The sequence below is a fragment of the Drosophila busckii genome, chromosome 3R (assembly GCF_011750605.1).
Source record: "Drosophila busckii strain San Diego stock center, stock number 13000-0081.31 chromosome 3R, ASM1175060v1, whole genome shotgun sequence".
Classification (NCBI taxonomy): domain Eukaryota; kingdom Metazoa; phylum Arthropoda; class Insecta; order Diptera; family Drosophilidae; genus Drosophila; species Drosophila busckii.
Window position 1 is genome coordinate 15,943,280 of NC_046607.1, and position 17,159 is coordinate 15,960,438.

The window sequence follows — 17,159 nt, forward strand, 5'->3', positions numbered from 1 at the left end:
GTTTGTTTTAGTAAGAACAATACGAGAGCCATTGCGGTAGGGACTGAGCTAGAACATGATTCGCTATTATTATATTTGATTGTATAATTTTTATAAAGGTTACAGCATGTATATATTATTTCAAAAGTTGGCTAAGACGTTGATGAACTCATCAATATATATACTTTTTTAAGACATTTCAGTTTAAAATGACAAATGCTGTGTGCGATTCTCAACAAATCCTGGGTTGTCATCAAGGAATGCCGATTGCGAGCCGTTAGTCGTAAAACAAGAACCACTCCTAACAATCTTGTTTTAATCGAGAGCTTATATATATAAACACACCCGTTTGGGGGGTTTGAAAAAAAGTCCAAGAAAGCAAATGGGTAATAAGCCATGTTATTTGATTATACAATTGATGCTTGCAAATTTATGCGTACTCGTTATCACCCGGTGGCAAAATTGTTTTGGAATACTTTTAAAGATGTTTCAACGATAAATCACACCTGTCCATATACGGTAAGCCTAAGAAGTAACATTTTGTAAAAAAGTATTATAATTATAAATTCGCAGGGCGTCAATGGCATCAAAGATTTTTACAACGTTCCCTCCTTGCCAATAGTGCTGCCCACTGGTGATTACTTATTAAAGTTTTCTTGGATTTTTGATAAGAAACCGCAATTTTTTACAAATAAATTTTAAGTACTGAATAATTTAAAAAATTAAAAAATTATCCTAATTATTTGCAATTCAATCAGCAATCTTCATTACTTTATTTACATATGAACAAATGGTTTCAAACTTCGATGCGCTCAAGGGTTAGATAAAAAGTTTGCATGCTTTTCAGCGATAGTTTCGAAATGAAAAAATTGCTGATTACTACTGTTGAAAGTCTACAGAAATTAAAACATTCAAAATTGTTTTCTTTTTTAACTTTTGTTAGCTTTTGCGTTCAATAGATTTTGATATGCATATATCCCTAGTACAAAATACATTTAATTTTTTTCTTCATAATTATAAAGCACATATTTAGTTAGCTATATATCTATATATATATATCGATTCAATTACCATTTTCAATTTATAAAATTATATATTTATAATCACTTTTAATTGTTGAAAAAAAAATGTAAATGAATATTTAAACATTTCCGCAACATTGATTTTAATATAAAATTCCCGACTAAGCTTTTTACTTGATCAGTCAGTTTTGTTAGTAAGACATACGAGAGCCATGCGGATAGGGACTGCTAGAAACCTGATCGCTATTATTATATTGAGTTGTATATTTTTTATAAGTTACAGCATGGTATATGGTATATCTTTCAAAAGTTGCTAAGACGTGTGATGAACTCATCATATATATTTTTTTTTAAGACATTTCAGTTTAAAATGACAAATTGTGTGTGCGATTCTTTCAACAAATCCTGGGTTGTCATCAAGGAATGCCGATTGCGAGCCGTTAGTCGTAACAAGACCACTCTAACAGTTCTTGTTTTTGTATCAGAACCAGCTTATAATATACACCTTAATTTCAAAGTGCTCAAGAAAGCAAATGGCTATAAGCCCTGGTTATTTGATTATACAATTGATGCTTGCAAATTTATGCGTACTCGTTATCACCCGGTGGCAAAAATGATTTGGAATCTTTTTAAAGATATTTCAACGATAAATCACTACCTGTCCATATGCGGTAAGCCAAAAAAGTAATATTTTGTAATATTTGTATACGTTTTAAATTCCCAGGGCGTCAATGGCATGAAAGACTTTTATAACATTGATGCCTTACCAATTAATCCACCTAGTGGCGATTATCAATTGAAACTTTACTTGGATTTTCGACAAGAAGCCGCAATTTTTTACAAATGTATATTTTACATTTACTGAATAATTTAAAGTAGTAAGACATTAAAAGCTAATTATCTTCTTATTTACAGTTCAATCAGCAATCTTTATTAATTTATTTACATTTGGAAAAATGGTTTCATACTTCAGTGCACACTTGTTGTAGATAAAATTTAGCATGCTTTTCGGCGCCAGATACTCGATCAAAAATACCTATAAAAAATACTAAAAAATTTTTCCAGTATGCTGCTCACTACTCTTTAAAGCCTATAGGAATAAAAATTGTGATCCCTTTTAATTTTTGTTAACTTTTGCGCTCAATAGATTTTGATATGCACATATCCCTAGTACAAAATACATTTAATTTTTTTCTTCATAATTATAAAGCACATATTTAGCTTTTCAAACAAATTAACTTAATATAATTTTGCAATAGATATACATTTTTATTGTATATTCGATTCAACTGTCCATTTTCAATCTATAAAACTTATATATTTAAATAATCACATTTTAATTGTTGAAAAAAAAATGTAATAAGAATATTTAAACATTTCCGCAACATTGATTTTAATATAATAATTCCAGACTAAGCTTTTTACGTTGATCAGTCAGTTTTGTTAGTAAGACATACGAGAGCCATGCGGATAGGGACTGCTAGAAACCTGATCGCTATTATTATAATGAGTTGTATATTTTTTATAAGTTACAGCTTGGTATATATTTATTTCAAAAGTTGCTAAGACGTGTGATGAACTCATCATATATATATTTTTTTAAGACATTTCAGTTTAAAATGACAAATGCTGTGTGCGATTCTTTCAACAAATCCTGGACGGTCGTCAAGGAATGCCGATTGCGAGCCGTTAGTCGCAACAAGATCCACTCTCAACAATTTATGTTTTTGTATCGGACCCAGCTATAGAATATACAAAATGCAATTAAAAGTGCTCAAAGAAGCAAATGTTATTTAAGCTTCTATTTGATTATGACAAATTGGATGCTTGCAAATTTAATGGTACTCGTTATCCACACGCCCGGTGGTAAAATGATTTGGAGACCTTTTTTAAAAAGAATTTTCCAAACGATAATCACACCCCTGTCCATATACCGGTAAGCAAAAAAGTAAATATTTGTAATATGCTGTAACGTTAAATTCCCAGGGTCGTCAATGCACTTCGAAAATTTTTATAGCATTGATGCCATGCCTGTAGTTTTTCCCACTGGCGATTATCTATTAACATTAACTTGGATTTTCGACAAGAAGCCGCAATGTTTTACAAACGTGTATTTTACATTTACTGAATGAATTAAAAAATTAAGAGCTAATTATCTCAATTATTTGCTGTTCAATCAGAAATCTTCATTACTTTATTTACACATGAAAAAATGGTTTCAAACTTCGATGCGCTCAAGATTTAGATAAAAAGTTAGCATGCTTTTCAGCGATAGTTTCGAAATGAAAAAATTGCTGGTCACTACTGTTGAAAGTCTACAGAAATTAAAACAATCAAAATTGTTTTCTTTTTTAAACTTTTGTTAGCTTTTTCGCTCAATAGATTTTGATATGCGTATATCCCTAGTACAGAATACATTTGATGTTTGATGAACTAACTCATTTTTTTTATAATTGTGGAGGCAATTTCGATTTTTTCGTTGATAATTATAAAGCACATATTTAGTTTTCAACAAATTTACAAATAAAATTTTACTACCATTAAATTTCTGTGTATATGTTCCATTCAACTCCCATTTTTCACGCTATAAAATTATATATTAATAATCGCCACTAATTGTTGCTAAAAAAATGTTTCGCATCATTGATTTCAATATAAACTTCCAGACTAAGCAATTTTTACTTGCAGACTCAGTTTTTTAGTTAGACGAACCATAGCCATGTGGATTGGAAGACCCCTGTTCATTTTTATTATAGTCAGTTATATACTTTTAAGAAATAACAACAAGGTATATATTTATTTTAAAAGTTGCTAAGACGTGTGATGAACTCATCTTATTTTATTTAAAGGCCTTTCGGGTTAAAATGACAAATGCTGTGTGCGATTCTTTCAAGAAATCCTGGGCTGTCATCAAGGAATGCCGATTGCGAGCCGTTAGTCGCAACAAGACCACTCTAACAATTCTTGTTTTTTAGCTGAACCAGCTTTGATATACAACATTGTTTAAAAGGTGCTCAAGAAAGCAAAATGGTTACAAGACATGGCTAGCTGATTATACAATTGATGGCTGCAAGTTTATGCGTACACGTTATCAGCCAGTTGGGAAAATTATTTGGAATCTTATTAAAAATGTTTCAACAATAAATCACACCTGTCCATATACGGTAAGCCTAAGAAGTAACATTTTGTAAAAAAGTATTATAATTATAAATTCGCAGGGCGTCAATGGCATCAAAGATTTTTACAACGTTCCCTCCTTGCCAATAGTGCTGCCCACTGGTGATTACTTATTAAAGTTTTCTTGGATTTTTGATAAGAAACCGCAATTTTTTACAAATGTGTATTTTACCTTTACTGAATAACTTAAAATATTACACACTGAAAGCTAATTATCTTAATGATTTAGATTACATCAATCAGCAATCTTCAGTAAAAAAAAATTGTTATTTTAAATCAGATTGTTGCAGACTTTGCGAGGAATTTGATTTCAATATATAAATTTCACAATAACTGTATTTACATGTTTTTCTCTTTGAGCTTGGACGAATGAGAGCAATGCACATTAGCAATGCAAAACAAGTGATTTTTATTATTTTATTTATATGAAATTTTAAAATAATTTCTCTTTGCCCTTGGTATTAAGGTTTGTGTCTTAACTAATGCATTTAGTTACTAAACACTGTTGCATACTTTGATGCACTAAAAATAAATTGCTGCAAAACTATGTAGGATGGTCGACGATCTTTGAAGAAAACTCTTCACTTAAGCCAAAAAGTATTAGCTACAACTGATAAATTTAACAGAACTATAAGCTTGTGAAAACAAAGAGCAGTAGCTATTGTTTCAATTCCCGTTGGTAGGCACTTTATTCATCATCGCCACCCACACCTATAATGACGCCGTTGTGTCATTCATTCAGACTGCTGGGTCAGTTTTTATGCAGTGGCATTGGCTTGACGTCATTGACACCACCAGAAGTGCGTGCTGATTAGCCATGCTCCAGACTTTACAATTTTAACGCAGAAGGCTGCGAATATTCAGATACTTCCGCTTTACAAGCTGCTAACTTAAAGATCAACCTACTGAGAAATGTTACAATTACATTGTGAAAACATATTTGCGTTAAAAAGAATCGCTATTTGTTTATTTAGTAACTAAAAAATTACCTTGTAATAAATCAATTAGCTTAAAGCCATTCATAAGAAACCAAAAATCAACTTGCGTTGAAAAAACTTTATGAATGAACAAGTCGAGTAGGCAAAATATAAAAATACGTGCGTTGCAATTGCCAAATGTATGCGACTAGCAAATACCCTAAGCATGAGTATTATATAATTAACAGCACATTCAACGCATTTTATAGAGTACACAAAGTAAGCAAAACATTAAATAAACACACACACACACATATTTATGTCTAAAAAAGTGGCGTGCAAACGAAATATAAAACAGGCAAGCCAACTTACAACAACAACACAGACACACATACAACAACAAAGTCATATGTGTATATGTGCGTGTGTGTTGTACTTTAAATGAATGAATGAAAAATTGTAAAAGCCAAAAAGGCAAAAAGTTGTTAACGCAGCAGTTCCACGAATACCCCAAAAGAACAACAACAATTGTGGTAGACACAGCAAGAAATCTGTGAACAAGAAATTTTGAAAGGTATAAACTTAATTTAAAACAAAGCTTTAAATATGAAAACAAGCAGCAAGTGTTGAGAGCCCCAGCAACTGGTTTCGTATCCAGCCACAGAGGCAGGGCCAAGCAGCTGTCCACAAATGTGCGTTAGGCCGCGTTGGGGAGCTCGACTTCAAATTATGAATAAATAAAAAGACATAACAAGAGCAGAGAGCGGGAGTGCGGCGAAGTGAGCAGCTAAAATCAAAATAAATACATTCAAAAGAGAGAGAGAGAGAGAGAAACACACAAACAACATGCATTGCCCAAGTCTCCAAGTTGCAGACGCGCCCACGGTCAAAACTGCTGTCGTTGTCGTCTTGCAGCAGCAGCAGAAGTCAAAGTCGTAGTCAGAGTTGGGGCTACACACGCTCTCATAGCCAAGCCGGTTTGCAGGAGGAACACTAAACTGGGAGAGTGGAGAGTGGAGAGCAGGGCACACGCAAAAAAGGAAGGAAACAAGCATCATCATCATCATAAGCCGACAAATACACGCACACAGTGACAGAGCAAACAAGAGAGCGCATATATTGCATACAATAAAAAAAAGGAAGGTTCCGCGCCTCGCTCTGCTGCTGCTGCTGCTCTACCCAAATCAAAAACAAAACAAAAAAGAAGAAAAAAAACTGAACGCGCCCAGCCCCAAGAGCAAACCGTCCCAATGTTACTGTTGCTGTTGCTTTTGCTTTGGCTGCTGTCCCCCCATTCATCAACTGCATTTCAACGCCGCGAGGCGATCAAGCAGCAAACAGAGAACCAGAAATTTGTGTATTTTTTTTGTTTTTACTCACAAGCGTAAGTATGAATGAAAACGAACGTGTTTTGTATCGAGAGAGTGAGATGGCGAGAGAGCGTAGCGCTGGAGCATATGAATGAATTTGAAATGAGCGCCAAGTGAGCGCACATAAAATGAATGAAAGTTGTGGGGAACGAACGCGCGCGCTCTCTTTAGTTTACGCTCTTGCGCGCGTGTGCTCTTAGGCTCATATATATATATATGCATATATGTATGTATATATTTTATAGGAATCATAGCGTATATTAAACAAAATGTTATATTTCTGTTCTTTTGCAAGTTTATGATTAATATGCAATGATTAAAGTCAAACAAAAATATAGCAAGACGCGTGTGTGTGTATATAATAAAAAATAAGGGCAGTATACACATGCATACACACATATATACATATTTATATGTATATGTACGCAAAAAGATTGACGCTGCTTATCTGCTGTTTCAATTTGTCAAAGACTTGACTTGACTAGAATCAAACTTTACTGCTCACAGTCCCTTTCATTGAAATTTGCCCCCCTCACTTCTTAGTAGCTGCGCAGTTGTCACCACTTTGCATATGTATGTGTGTGCGTGTGTGTGTGTTGTTATTTTTGGGTTTTTGTGTTGCCATTTTTATGTTGATCTGGCTCTAGCTAAGAGTTCAAGCGCTTTGGAGTCCCCACTGAGGATTTGTTAGAGTTTTGTGGCACTGAATGAAATTCTTGGCCACAAACTTTTATTTTTTGTTTTGCTGTGCGACGCGCGTTGACATTGAAATGTTTTCTTATTTTTTGTTGATTTTTGTGCCGCGATAAGGCGCATAAATACTTTTTGTATATACATACATAGTGTGTGTGTGTGTGTTTAAAAGACAAAAATATAGCCATGCTCATGCTATTTGTTTTTATAAACAACATTACATACAACAGCTGTCAATGCTTGGGCAGAGTTTTCTAATTAAAACTGGAATCAAAATATATAAAAATAAATATACATTTAATTTTGACTACTTAGCACCCGAGAGCTAAGCTGAAGTTTGGCTATCAATAACTCAATGGATCCCCATGTAGGTAGCAACAAAGTGTAACCGGTTTATATCTATGCTAGCTAATCATTTTCTCACCGCATTCAAATCGTTATATTTGTATCAAAAACTAGCCAGAATCAAACTTATTTATGGTGGCTTTTTAATTGGTCTATGCATACAACTAGACAGGTTTAGACAATTGTTGTTAGAACTTCCCACAGCTACAAAACAAATTCATTCATCAGCAATTCACATACACGCAGCCAAAGATGCATACAAATTAACATAAAGCTGCCAAGTAACATTAAGATATAAACACACTTATGAATAACAAGCGCGTATGTAATAGCAGCCACATATGTTTACATTATATATACACATACATATATATGTATATAGTGGACAAAAAGTATTGAAGACACATGCCAAACAAAAAGAAAACGCGTACGTTTTGTCACATTACGTATACGTAAGGCATGCTACTCTTGCTGCTGGCTGAGTGACAGACTGACTGACTGACGTATTGCCTGATTGACAGCGACTACTGTGAGTGCACATTTAAGTTATTTATTTTTCGTTTATTTAAAATGCAAATGCAAATGTGTTTGCCTGTGTTTGGGATTCAGTTTGTGAGGGAGCAGCTCTGTTTGCTGCTGTTTGGCTGCCTGTCTTTGCTGCTTTGGGGCGAGAATGAAAGAATGAATGAATCTGTAAGTTTGCTTGGCACTTTGCCGTGCGTTATAGCGTTAGAGGCGTGGTACAGTGGCCTGTGGCTGCATGTGAATGGACACCGGAAATAAACGACGTGACTTTTAACAGAAAATTTTATTAAAACAAACTAAAGAGAAAATGCGCTGAGAACAATTACGATATATGCATATAGAAACACACATAAAAATTTTGCTTTACATGCAACAGAAAATTCGTTGCTTTTGTTCGGCTCTAATCAGAGTTTTTCAACTTATCTTATCGCAAATAATTCGTATTTGGTATTTTTTTATCGCTCAGTTCAAAAGGCATATGTACAAGTATATAAAAGAATTGCAAAAACAAATCAAGCAGCCAAAGAGTCTGAAACATGACTGATGATGGCATTTCGCTCTCTTCAATGCGCTCGCTCTCGCTCTCTGAGTGCAAAGATAGTGCGCAAAGCAAAAAAAAAAAAAAATCTTTCGCACAACATATTGCTCTTTAATTATTTCCATTTCTTAGAAGTGCGTTATCTGCAAAATTTCTTCAACATTAAACCCTATTTATAGCGATTGAGGGCAATAGCTGGAGTACGAGCTCTTTATATCCTTATATCGTAAAATATTAAATATTATAATGGCGACTTACCCAGCGAGGCCTCATGATCTGAAATATCCGATAAACTGCAAACGGGTAAATCCTTACAGCCATGAATGGGTTCCTCTTTGATATATTTGTGTGTGGGCTAAGAGAAGAGGGAAGAGAATTTAGTCAATTAAACACTTGCTGCAAATGTTTCAACAAAATCGACAAAGATTTAGCAAAGCTATGCAAATTAGGCAGGCTTTAAATTAAATGATATATATTATACCCAATTGCACTGTAATTTTTAGACCAGCCCCTACACTAAACAAACTCATTTATGCTAAACGTTGGGGGCAATAATCAGAACAGCAAAAACAATGGCTCAACATGAAATAGATTGCCAGCAATTGACAAAACCCAACAGCGAGGGGCAGCGCAAAGAGAGCGCTGGTCATGCTAGTTAGGCTGGTGGCTGCCTGCCCCAAAGACCAAAAGCCAGTCCATACATGATCATGTTAAACGCGTTCTAATAAATTGAATTGTACATTTGACTTACACACACACACAGAGAGCGCTTCGGAAGCTGCTGGAATTGTTTGCTATTGTGTGTCGCTTGTCGCTCGTTTATTGTCGCTTATGATAATGGAGGTCAAATAGTCAAACAGAATGTTTCATAAATATCGTAATCAATTGACGGGCAAGGCAGACAATTTAATTTGAATGCTCAATTGGAATTTGATTCGTTGACTTGTCGCCTCGCTCGCTCACACTCTCGCGCTCTCTTTCATGCGCTACTGTTATGTGGTTAATGCCAAAAAAAAAAGCAGCAGCTACGTAACTTAAGCTGTAAGCTAAGCCAGACTCTAGATTATATTACTTGACTGCATTTTCCACGCGAATGCGCTTGCGCAAAGGTCCTTTAACTTTGCCACCGGATGAAAGTGGTCGAGTTCAACGGATATGTTTACCGCAGGGCAGTGCCACAAAAAAGTCCAAAAATTCTTTACAGATCGCTCAATGTGCAGATCGCTCACCAGAGTGCGAAGCCCTAGCAATGCTTTAGTGACTCTTTTAGTCTATTGTCTGCCATATTTGTTTGGGGCTACGTACGTGCTATATAAACATGGATAATGCCATTATGACGCGCAGAGTTCTTTGTGTTGCTTTGACTATTTTTGGCATCAATTAAGTGGCACGCTTATGGCAAATAAACAAAAGCACAGTCAGCCAAATACTCTATAGACAAGAGCTAACTATAAAAGTTATTAAGCGTGTTACAAATGCAGCAAATTCCAATTTAGACGCAGTTGCGTGCTGTGCATATTGAAATATCTTTTAACTATGACTGACGCATTCGACTTACCTCTACATCTAGAAATGTTACTTTACGATTCTTCTTGAGCCGCATGTTGCTGCAGACGCTGGTATTGAAATTTAGGAATGGTTGTGTGGCCGTTGTGGTTGCCGTTGTGGTTGCTGCTGCTAACGCCGCTGGTGGCAGCATAAATTTGCTTGCTGTCAACTCTTGCTTACAAATCGCCAGTTCCATATTGTTCAGACATCTGCAAAAAAGAGAGTTGAGAGAAAATTGATTACTTAATGGCGCTTATTACTTAGCAGCTAAACGTTCTAATTGACAGCAATAGGCCTTGTTAACACCTTCGCTCTGCAACGTTAACACCTTTATGCTCAATTGAAGTCAAGCAGAAACGTTAATGTTGACTCTAGAAATTATGACACTTTACGTGGCGAATGCGCATCAAAGTGTATGTACATATATAATATGTACATAGCCATAACAGATCGGTGTATTTTTTGAAGTTGCTCGCGCCACGCAGCAAGAAGAAGAGCAGCAGCAGCAACATCAAAGCTGTTGCCGCTTGCCTTTCGCTGCGACAGGCTGCCACAACAAAAGGAACCGCCACACAGTTTGCATATAAAAGACATTTTTGTTTATACAGCATCCATCAAATACGAGTATTATCTATGTGTATGCTTAGATTTTAGGGCTAAAGCAATTGTAATTATGTTGTAAGTTAACTTTTCTAATGCGTATTTGCTTAAGACTTGGCGTACAGTCGCTTTCAGTTAATGTTCTTATAGAAATAGTTGGTAGAGCGCGCGATATTTGAAACGCAATCGATACTATCGATAACTGCAAGTCACTAATTTAGCACATTAAACTGCTAAGCTTACATAGCGCAAAGAATTTAATACAGCAGTAAGCTAAAAACTTAAAATTATCATAATAACTTCCGTTAGGGTTTTTTTTTTTGTGTATACGCTGATAAGCTTAAGTGATCTACAAGTTTTTCCAAAAAGCTTGAGTACTATAAACGGAAATAAAAGCAGACTGAGAGTGCCCGCACTCAAACCGCAACACAGTAGCTGCTATTTTTGATGCCACAATAAATAATATGACTTCAAGATAAACTTTAACATATAATTACGCATTTTGTATAAAGCATATTTACATTTATTGTACTTGAGATAAGCAACGAACAAAAAATAAGAAGAAACGGCGTTGCATTGTTTGCGTTTGCGCCGAGTCTAATATAAAGATGTCTTAAAAGAGCATTTAGATTTATATATATATGTGTGTGTGTGTGTGTACTTGCTATGTACATACAGATATTGTAATACTATATGCATATATGTATATAGCTTTGTGCGTAGCTAAGTTATGCGTAGTTGCTTGAGAGGAGAGCAGAGCGCAGTTCTGAAACTGTTTAAGATACAAAATTGTATCTATAGGCTGCCTAATTAGATACGTTATGCAAATAGCGTGTGGAGAAGTCGGTGATGGTGACGCGCTTAAAGCGCTTGAAAGTGTCGTCTGTATACTAAACAGTTATCTCTCTCTCTCTCTTTCTATCTATACGCATGTTATCAGCCATACACATTTAAATTTCCACACACATACTAATAAAGTTGTATGCATATGTTGTCGTTTTGTATCTAACTGAATAGACGTTGCATTAATTTTCGTATACGCTTACGAAATCAATTTTCATTTGATTTGCTGATTTAATGCTTAATACATATGTATGCAAGTTACAGCAAGCACACACACACACAGATACACACACACACACATACGCTGACACACATCAAGTGTGATTGAGTGCAGTAGAAACGAATTTAAGTTAATCAACATTTAAATGGATAATAAAAATCCCGAGTGTATACAACAAAAATTTTCGTACTGCAATCAACAGAGCAAGACACATATATCTAGATTTATATAAATGCATATAATTGATTTGACAGTGCCAAAGTGCATACATATGTGCCAGCTATATATATGTGTGTGTATAGGTGAGTATATATATATATATATGCACTTTTCACACGAAAATAATTTCTTGACGCATCTAAATGTGCCAGCAATAATAAATGCAGTTGTATAAACTGATTGATTTTTTTCTATAATGAATGAAGGTATTATGCATTTAAATAAATTAAGACATTGAGCATTTCAGCTTAAATATTTTTGTAAACAAAAGTGTTGATAAGAAATGAGTTAAAGGGGAGTTTTGCTTAGGCTGCTTGCCAATACTTTTAACTTAAATCAATTAATTATAATTATGGCGAATTCTTTGTGAATTCCTTAAAACAAACAACAGTTAAGAGTTTTCCATGTGTGCTTCCCCATAATTTTTACTTACAAGCTAAGTACGCTCTATGTTGGTCAAGTGGAATTTAATGTTATCTTTATGCTATAGAATTTCTGAAGAAACACTTAATTATGTACTTGTTGTCAACTCTATTTGGGAGTTTCCTACATATTTCTTCATGCGCCTAGTTTTATTCCTCTACAGTGCTAATTAACATGATAAGCTAAGACTCGTGTCTGTCATATCTTCATTTTATTGTTTGCTTCGACCTTCGATTTGCTATATACTTTAGATAGAGCGCGCTCTACGGCGAGTTCCCATTTTACCAAAATAACAAGCAAGGCAAAGCTTGTTGTTGTTGTTGTTGTTGTTGTTGTTGTTGTTGTTGTTGTTGTTGTTGCTGTATCTGCAACACGAGCAACAAGCAAACGCTCACCTTATCTCACAGCCACTTCGATAAGCGAGCAGCCAAAAAGGCAGCGAAAATAGTAAACACTTTCTACGAATGCGCAATGGAAAATAAAGAATCCATAGCATATGTTTTTCTGTGGAAAAAGAGCAAACGCAATATGCATGATGATGCTCCAGCTTAAGATAGCAAAGATTAAAAAGAGAAATAAGAAGAACAGCAGCAGAAAGACACAAAAAATTGATCCAGACAGCGGGCAGCAGATGCTGCTGTTGCTCTCAAGGAACAGATTGTAAACGAATATGATATTTCGTTATGGTGCCACACTCCTTGCCCATAAACCAAAACGCAGACAGAGACTTGGGACTGGGACTTGGGACTGAAACCTGTATACAGAGTAGGACGACGGCGACAGCGTTGCATGCAACAATAGGGGTGCACTTTCTGCTTCGTTCGTGTGTGTACGTAACGGTTTGAGTTTTAGTTTCTTTGCTTTTTGTTTTTGTTTAAGGGATCAGCAGTGATCTTTTGCCTGTGCACACATGTTGACTGTCTGTGGCAACAACGTTCCCATATTAACATGTGTGTAGCTGTGTGTGTGTGTGTGGGAGCGTCTGTAGCAGGTTGTTATACAAGGACCAAAAAAAATTATATATACGCGTATGATTTTAAACGTTGCATGGGGCAACGAACCAGCTTAAAGATGTTGCAAGCTGAGAGTCATGCATACAAATATATTTGTATTTTTAGAACAGTTAAAAATTTTAACTTAAAATGTAGCAAAAATAATTGAATGAATTATTTATGCTATATTTTAAATGATTTGAATTTTTTATAATATTTATAAAGAGACGTATTCACAATAAAAAGTGTATTGAATAAAATGTTTATAAGGAGACGTATTCATAATAAAAAGTGTATTGAATAAAATGTTTATTTAAATGGTATTTTAGCATAGTAATAAATTTACATGATAAAGAAATAAATTGCTCTAAATATTCATTGATTACAATTTAAAAACAATTTATTTATTCATGAAAGCAATAATTATGCTGAAAATAATTTAGTAAATTTGCTTAAAAAATTTATGCATGGAAGTTTTTAAAAATAGTTTTAAATTTTTTAAAAAATCGAAACTTTTATTTATTTATGAAAGGTTTTAAAAATAAATTTTCTATTTTTAAATTGCTGCGGCTTTAAAGTTTTGAAGAACCTGTTAAGTCATATATGTTTGGCTATTGTATCTGAAGCGATATGATAATGATTTTATGCGTTCATTGATCTACATTTTGTGGCACATTAAGCGCGATCAGAGCACAGTAGCTACCAAAAGTAAATAAAACCACAAAGCATTAACACAATTCCCATTAACGAAATGAACATCGATGCTGCTGCTGTTGCCCCCCAAAGTAAAGTCAATATAATAAAAGACAAAAAGAAATGCAATCACACAGGTAAGACCGGAAACTGTAACAGTAGTAATTTCAATTATGTGGCACAACAAGGGTTGAGAAGTTAACTCGTTCTCACTCGCTCTCTCGCCCTTTTCTGTCTCACTCTGTGCACTTGCAACTTGCAATCAAAACGATCGTCAACAATCCTGGTTGCTTTTTTTTCAAACTAAACTGAATGGTTGTGATAGTTCCAGCAACTTGATCGAAACCTGTTTGCTTTTTCCTAGGTTCATTCAAGAAAACAGGCAACACACCAATACACTTGCAGTTAAGCAAGTCGAAAGGGTTTTTTTTCTAGCTGCTTGTATAAAAATACTTCAACTACTGTTTTCAACACTTTACACACACTCACCGATGGGGCCATAAAAATGGAGGCGTGCAACGCCCCACAAATTGGTAGCTGAGTTGCTTTTCTTTTTGGTTGTTGCTTTCTTTATACTTCTCACTCTGCGTCTGTTTTTATTAGGGTATCCAAATTAATTACAGCTTCAAATTAGGCACATAATCTTGATCAGGAGCTGCCGACAGTTTTACTTCACTTCAGGCTCTGTCTCTCTCTCTCTCTCTCTCTCTCTGTTTTGTGTGCTTATTCTCTTACTTTTTGATATAGTATGTATCTTTATCGGCGTCTTTAGCCCGCTGGATCAGCAGGCAGGTTGATTATAACCGGCGAGAGAGTGAGCGCGAGCGAGTGCGAAAGAGCGAGATTACGTACGTGCCTGAATAAAGGAAACGACGATATAGGGACCGCCGTTTTGGGATTGAGCCTGGGCTTTAGTTCGGCTTATAAGACGCTGACGCGACGGATCACAGCCCACACAGATACACACACACACACACACACTGACACAGACACGCTTAGTATCGTTTAGATGATTTTGTGGTTTTAGATTTTTAAAATCTTTTGCCTGTTGCTGCCACTTATTTATTTATTTATTTTTTTTTGTTGTTTACCCACTTTTTGCACACAAAAATTTGCATAAATTGTAGCAACAAATTTTGCTACAATTTCAATTGCACTCAATCCGTTGACAACAGAACATCAATATATTTTTGACTACTTTGATTTGTGTTTTGTTTTTGTTGCTGTTTCGCTATTTCTTTGGCAAACGACCGACGACCGTAGCAGCAGCAGCAGCGGGGGCAGATTGCTTTTTGTTTTTGATTTTTTTTGCTAATTAAATTGTGTGTGCTATATATGCTTTGCTGTTTGCCGTTTGTTGTTGCGTATAGTCAAGAAGCATTCAATTATTCAAATCACATACACAAACACACGCCGCGCAACCGTCCGCACAATGTTCTGCTTGCCGCCGCTATATTTTTACACAACCGATCGGTTTAAAAACACACGAATTAGTGATCACCCGCTGCTGCTGGTCGTTACTAATCGTTATTTCCATCAACCAGCCGCCACAATTATCGCTCTCTTTTGCGCTCTTTTGGAGCGCAGCCAACTCTTTGGCGACAAAAGAGCATGAGAGCGGCACAAGCGACAACTGATAACGGCTAAAAAAGCGAGAGTAAAACTTGGCTTGGTGTGCGTTTTTTATTTATTTTTGCATACACATAATGAAATACAATGCTGCCTGCATTGCAGTAATGCATTCTATATGTATGTAAATACATATGTATGTAATATGTTTATATGTAAGTGCATTTTAGAGACCCGAAGAGAGCGCATTGCGTGGGCAGCATGCCAAAGAGACAGTTTTTCCACATACACTAGCGCAAGAGCGAAATGAAAATCAGAACAAACAAGAACAACAAGGCGAAAAAAGACTCTGCGTGGTTCTGCACGCTACAAGTGTGTGTTTTCGTATATACATAAGTATGTATGTATGTACGTTTGACTATGTTTGTATATGTATTTCCATGTGTGCGGCAAATCACTTTTAGCAAGCCTCGCACAGTGGGACAGACATAGCAATAAGTAAATTATTAAATTGCGCTCACTGCCTAATTACGAGTTTTAGTAAACTGGTTTACAAAATGAAATGCAATACTTAAAACTTTGTGACATATATTAATTTTTATTAAACAAAATAGAATTATATTTGTCAGGTCTTTCATACTGTGCAGGTGTGTTTGGCTTTAAGTGCGCCATTCGGCTTTACTATCAGTGTAGGAGAGCCGGATTTATGAATGAATCTGTGTTTGTTGCACAAATGCATTGAGATTATATACTATATAGTAAACAGATTGAAATCGTTTAACTATACTCACTAATTTGCCAACAATATACAAATTGATTATCAATTTACTAATTATGAAAATATATTGTATATTGCGCAGATGGTTGACAGATAGAAATAATGAATGAATATAAGTAACTAGATTGTCAACAATGTTTTTATTGACTATAATTTATTATATTATTAATTAAAATATATAGTACATACATTAATCTTAATAGTTTTACAATTTATGAATGAAGGCAAAACTGCAAAATCGCAATGTATGTAGCAAAAGTATAATAAAATCTAGTCAAACATTTGCATTTTGCGTTTTGTGCTACTGAAAATTTTGTTTTTTTGTAAAATACATAGTAAAATACATTTGTATATTGTTTAAATGCAAAGAAATAGAATATATAACAATTTTAGCTAACAATCAGTAGTTATTAACTAAAAATTAGAGATAAAACTAATGTTAATTGGCTTTAAGGCCAATTTACAAAGCACATTAAGATAGTTATTGATTAAATATGATATTTATTGATTAAAATATATAGTACATACAATAATCTTTATAGCTTTACAATTATTGAATGAACGCAAAACTGAAACATCGCTATATATGCAGCAAAAGTATAATAAAATCAAGTCAGACAGTCGCAATTTGCAATTTTTGCTAGTGAAAATTTGTTTTTTATAAAATACATCGTTAAATACATTTGTATATGGCTTAAATGGAAATGA

At 34.7% G+C, this 17,159-nt stretch overlaps 1 protein-coding gene and 1 pseudogene across 1 annotated transcript in view; one reads left to right on the forward strand and one right to left on the reverse strand.

The window, feature by feature from the left end:
- LOC108604181 (ETS-like protein pointed) overlaps window positions 1-15,173 on the reverse strand; it is a 51,416-nt gene extending 36,243 nt beyond the window's left edge. Inside the window, exons 1-3 of the mRNA XM_017993523.1 lie at window positions 14,594-15,173; window positions 10,125-10,323; window positions 8,825-8,921 (exon numbers count right to left, since the gene is read on the reverse strand). Of these exons, the coding sequence (XP_017849012.1) occupies window positions 8,825-8,921; window positions 10,125-10,310 (283 nt within the window). The 5' untranslated portion in view covers window positions 10,311-10,323; window positions 14,594-15,173. The remainder of the gene's footprint in view (window positions 1-8,824; window positions 8,922-10,124; window positions 10,324-14,593) is intronic.
- On the forward strand, window positions 1,372-3,133 carry LOC108601226 (annotated as a pseudogene).
- Window positions 15,174-17,159: the final 1,986 nt, after the last annotated feature.